This window comes from Rhincodon typus, chromosome 41 (genome assembly GCF_021869965.1).
Source record: "Rhincodon typus isolate 14 chromosome 41, sRhiTyp1.1, whole genome shotgun sequence".
NCBI classification, from domain to species: Eukaryota; Metazoa; Chordata; class Chondrichthyes; order Orectolobiformes; family Rhincodontidae; genus Rhincodon; species Rhincodon typus.
The window spans coordinates 1392553-1398088 of NC_063372.1; the positions used below are offsets into that span (position 1 = coordinate 1392553).

The following is a 5536-nucleotide window of genomic DNA, read 5'->3' on the forward strand; positions in this document are numbered from 1 at the left end:
CAGTGACTCAGCTCCTTCTGGAGAAGAGAATTTCACAGACTTTCTGAGGGAAGAAATGTCTCCACGACACTGTCTTAAATGAGAGACCTTTTTTTTTGTTAGCCCCCTGTTAGTATCGATCTTGTCAAGTCCCATCAGAATCCTCTCAGATAAGATATATTATATCCTATATGGCTTATTCTTTTTATATTAGATGAAATAAGTTCACCTCTCCCTCTGAACTGTCATGAGTATCGGGCCAAACTGCTCAATTTTTTTTCTCATAAGACAACCCCTTCATCCCAGTCAAGTGAATGTTCTCTGAACTGCTTCTGACACAAGTACATAGAACGTAGAACAGTACAGCACAGGAACAGGCCCTTCGGCCTACCATGTCTGTGCCAACCAGGATACCATTCTAAACTAATCCCACCTGCCTGCACATGGTCCATATCCCTCTCTTCCCTGCCCGTTCATGTGTCTGTCTCAATGCCTCCTCAACATTGCTATTGCGTCTGTTACCACCTTCTCTGGCAGCATGTTCCAGACTCCTATCACCCTCTGTGTGAAAAAAAAATTTCCTTTCACATCTCCTTTAAACTTGTCCCTTCTCACCTTAAACCTGTGTCCTTTACAATTCTCCATAAGGAGACAAAACTCTATCCAGTAATGATAGAGATTGGAGGTTCAAGACGGCACATGCATTAACTTCTGGCTATTTTGTCCAGGGCTTGGAGGCAGGTTATGGTAGATCCCCTGTCAGTCTCGGATGCATTGTGTATGCTTTCATCGACGTTGGGCTGCCTGGAGAGTTAGGAGACTTGAAAGGAAAGGGAATCTTGGGCCCACAAGGTTTTGTTTTGTTCCGTAGTGGAGGCGATATGAGCATTTGATTTGTAATGATGGTGAGGCTAGGAATGTCAGCAGATGAAAAAGGACCAAATGTGGAGCCCTGTGAGCAATGGGGTTGTTAGTTGGACCTTGTGAGAGAGATAAAGGAACTGCATCTTGAGAGTGGGGAAGAGACGGGTGCTGAATCATAGATGTGGGAGGGACAATTTACTCTGATCAGCCATAACTTAGAAGTCATATGTTTCAATATATAAGGGAAATGGTGCCACACTGGAACTGTCTCTGGAGTTGTCATATAGAACACCAGGCTGATCTTCTGTGGTACACATTCCACCATTGCAGCTGGTGAAACATAAATTCAAGAAAATATGGAATTAAAAGCTGACCCAATGATGACCTCAAAACCATTGCCATATCCATCTCAGCCTTAAATATACACAGGGACTCTGCACCATAGCTCTCTGCAATAAGAGCTCCAAAGACTCTCAACCCTCTGAGAGAAGAAATTCCTCCTTATCTCAGTCTGAAATTGGTGCCCTTTTATTCTGAGACGATACCCTCTGTTCCTAGACTCTCCCATAAGGGGAAACATCTCCCAGCTTTTACCTTGTCAAGCCCCTTAAGAATCCAATATGTTTCAATGAGATCACCTCCTTCTTCTAAAGTCCAGTGAATAGAGTCCCAACCTGCTTAGCCTTTGCTCATGAGACAATCTCTCCCAAACCAGGGATCATCCTAGTGAACCTTCTCTGAACTGCCTCCAATGAAATGATATCTTCCCTTAAATAAGGGGACCAAATGCTCACAGTCCTCCAGATGTGGTCTCCCCAGCACCTTGTACAGTCGCAGTGAGACTTCCCGACTCTTATACTCCAACCCTTTTGAAATAAGGGCCAACATTCCATTAGACGTCCTGATTCCCTGCTGTCCCCGTGTGCTAGCTTTCTATGTTTTGTGCACAACTATCCCTTTATGTTGTAGCAATTAATTTTAAGGACTGATCTCTTTTAAAAATCTAGTCAGGTTTTAACTGAATTGTAATATTCACTTGTAATTTCTTTCCGTTTTGGTCAGTGGTAAAAATTTAACTCAGTGGCTAGTTAGAATTGGTTTCTTAGTCAAGAGAGCTTGACTTAAATCTTTGGAATTTCAGTTAGTGGAAATATAGGAGCTTTTGATTATACACAAAATAAACAGTCCAGTTTGACAGAATGCTACTAGACTGTCAACAAGGGAAGATTTATGTCTGGGTCTGGTAATGGAGAATAAACAGAGCAGTCAAGAGAAGTATAAGTTGGGGATTATCAAGGCAATAGTGACCATAATACAATATGGTTTAAGATGAAGGTCAAGTAACGTGGCAAAAATCAAAAGAGTTGATTGTGGGAAAGCCGATTTTCCATAAATAAAAACCAAAAGAACTGCAGATGCTGTAAATTAGAAACAAAAACAGAAATTGCTGGAAAAGCTCAGCAGGTCTGGCAGCATCTGTGGAGAGAAATCAGAGTTAACATTTCAGGTCGAGTGACCCTTCCTCAGAACTGATGGTAGCTAGGAAAATGTTGGTTTATATGCAGAAGATAGGGAGGGGTTGAATGGGATAACGAGTAAATGATAGGTGGGGAGAAAGCTCAACAGAGAGAAGAACAGTTGAACAGACGAAAGAGTGGATAATGATCTGGCTTGGATTGTGAATAGCTGTTAATGGGAAACAAAAACAGAAGTTGCTGAAAAAGCTCAGCAGGTCTGGCAGCATCTGTGAAGAGAAATCAGAGTTAACATTTCGGGTCCAGACAGGTGTGAGGAAGGGTCACCGGACCCGAAACGTTAACTCTGATTTCTCAAGTTATTGAACTTGATATTGAGTCCAGAGGGCTGTAGGGTCCCCAAGTGGAAAATGAGGTGTTGTTCCTGCAGCTTGTGCTGAGCTTCGCTGGAACACCGCAGCAAGCCAGAGACAGAGATGTTGGCCAGGGAACAGGGTGGTGTGTTAAAGTGGCAGGCAACTGGAAGTTCAGTCATTTTTGTTGACAGTATGTAATGTTCTATGAAGTGATCACCCAGTCTACGCTTCATTTCCCCAATGTAGCCGAGACCACATTGTGAGCAGCGAATGCAGTAGACCAGATTCTGGGAAGTGCAGGTAAAGTGCTGCTTCACCTGGAAGTTGTGTTTGGGCCCTTGGATACAGAGGATTTGCAATGTCTGAGAATAGAACTTGAGAAAATGACCCGGACAACTATATTAGCGGAAAACGATGGGGAATATTTGCAGTAATGTTCAACAGGGTTCGTGGGGGTGCTAAGTTTTGTAACAAAGTAACAAACTAAATATGAGTATAACTCCATAAATTTTTTAGAGACATAAGGGAAGAGTTGAGGGTTAGAAAAGAGACAGACATTAAGAGCCAGACATAGAGTGCTGGGTTGTAGAGAATAAGAGATTTGGAGAGACGCAACAAAAAGCAGTTCAGGAAAGCAGAGAGAAGTAATGGAATTAAATTATCAGTGAGCATAAAAGAAACAATAAACAGTTTAACAGGCACATAAGAAGAAAGGAAAGGCTGTGATGGGAAAAGGACCATTAAGAAATAGGCATGATAGTATGTCAGGAAATGATAAGGCAATGGCGGAAATATGAAATGATTATTTTGCTTTGGTGTTTACCAGGGAGAGAGAACACCCATAGAATTGATTTCGACTGATGAGATGAGGAATGAGGTAAGTGCAGTTCCAACTGTCTTTAAAAAAGGGGGGAATGGATTGAATAACCATTCAGATTGTTTCTGCAATTCCTATATTAATGAAGGGGAACAGAGTGTACCCAAGGAATGACAGACCAGTCAGTTTATCATCAGTGGTCGGAAAGATAGTGGAATTCCTACCAAAGGAGAGATTAGGGGAAATCAAGAAATGAGAGATATCATAACACATAGCTAGTCAAACTTCAGAAGGAAAATGCTTGCTTAACCAACCCTATTGAACCTTTTGCAGATGTAAAAGAGACAGTGGAGAATGGTAAAGTAGCAAATATAATTTATTCAAAGATTTTCGATAAGGTACACAATTACGAAGGCTAGAGGCCCTGACAACATCCCAGCAATAGTATTGAAGACTTGTGCTCCAGAACTTACCGCTCCCCTAGCCAAGCTGTTCCAGTACAGTTACAACACTGGCATCTACCCAACAATGTGGAATATTGCCCAAGTATGTCCTGTACACAAAAAGCAGGACAAATCCAACCCGACCAATTACCGCCCCATCAGTCTACTCTCGATCATCAGTAAAGTGATGGAAGGTGTCAGTAACAGCGCTATCAAGCAGCACCTGCTCAGCAATAACCTGCTCAGTGATGCCCAGTTTGGGTTCCGCCAGGGCCACTCAGCTCCTGACCTCATTACAGCCTTGGTTCAAACATGGACGAAAGAGCTGAATTCCAGAGGTGAAGGGAGAGTGACAGCCCTTGATATCAAGGCTGCATTCGACCGAGTGTGGCATCAAGGAGCCCCAGCGAAACTGGAATCGATGGGTATCAGGGGGCAAACTCTCTGGTGGTTGGAGTCATATCTGGCACATAGGAAGATGGTCGTAGTTGTTGGAGGTCAATCATCTCAGCTCCAGGACATCTCTGTAGGAGTTCCTCAGGGTAGTGTCCTCGGCCCAACCATCTTCAGCTGCTTCATCAATGACCTTCCCTCTATCATAAGGTCAGAAGTGGGGATGTTCGCTGATAATTGCACAATGTTCAGCACCATTCGTGACTCCTCAGACACTGAAGCAGTCCGTGTTCACATGCAACAAGATCAGGACAATATCCAGGCTTGAGCTGACAAGTGGCAAGTGACATTTGCGCCACACAAATGCCAGGCTATGACCATCACCGAAAAGAGACAATCTAACCACTGCCCCTTGACATTCAATGGTGTTACCATCACTGAATCCCCCACTATCAACATCCTGGGGTTTACCATTGACCAGAAACTCAACTGGACTCACAACATAAACACAGTGGCTATAAGAGCAGGCCAGAAGCTAGGAATACTGCGGCAAGTAACTCACCTCCTGACTCCCCAAAGGCCTGTCCACCATCTACAAGGCACAAGGCAGGAGGGTGATGGAATACTCCCCACTTGCCTGGATGGGTGCAGCCCCAACAACACCCAAGAAGCTTGACACCATCCAGGATAAAGCAGCTCCCACTTGATTGGCGCCGCATCCACAAGCATCCACTCCCTCCACCACCGACGCTCAGTAGCAGCAGTGTGTACCATCTACAAGATGCACTGCAGAAATTCACCAAAGATCCTCAGGCAGCACCTTCCAAACCCACGACCATTTCCATCTAGAAGGACAAATGCAGCAGATAGATGGGAACACCACCCCCTGCAAATTCCCCTCCAAGCCACTCACCATCCTGACTTGGAAATATATCGCTGTTCCTTCATGGTCACTGGGTCAAAATCCTGAAATTCCCTCCCTAAGGGCATTGTGGGTCAACCTACGGCAGCAGTTCAAGAAGGCAGCTCACCACCACCTTGTGAAGATCACCTAGGGACGGGGCAATAAATGCTGGGCCCAGCCAGCAATGCCCACATCCCACAGATGAGTAAATAAAAAAGAATAGACTAATGAATAAAATGAGGATTTATATGAGTCAATGACAAGTGACAGAACGTAAAGACTGGGAGTTAAGGGCAGGCAGTCAG

At 44.1% G+C, this 5536-nt stretch overlaps 1 protein-coding gene across 1 annotated transcript in view; it reads left to right on the forward strand.

Annotated features, from left to right (window-relative positions):
• LOC109924102 (beta-1,4 N-acetylgalactosaminyltransferase 1-like) overlaps positions 1 to 5536 on the forward strand; it is a 122513-nt gene that overhangs the window by 14189 nt on the left and 102788 nt on the right. Inside the window, exon 2 of the mRNA XM_048618827.1 lies at positions 3501 to 3551. Within this exon, the coding sequence (XP_048474784.1) occupies positions 3547 to 3551 (5 nt within the window). The 5' untranslated portion in view covers positions 3501 to 3546. The remainder of the gene's footprint in view (positions 1 to 3500; positions 3552 to 5536) is intronic.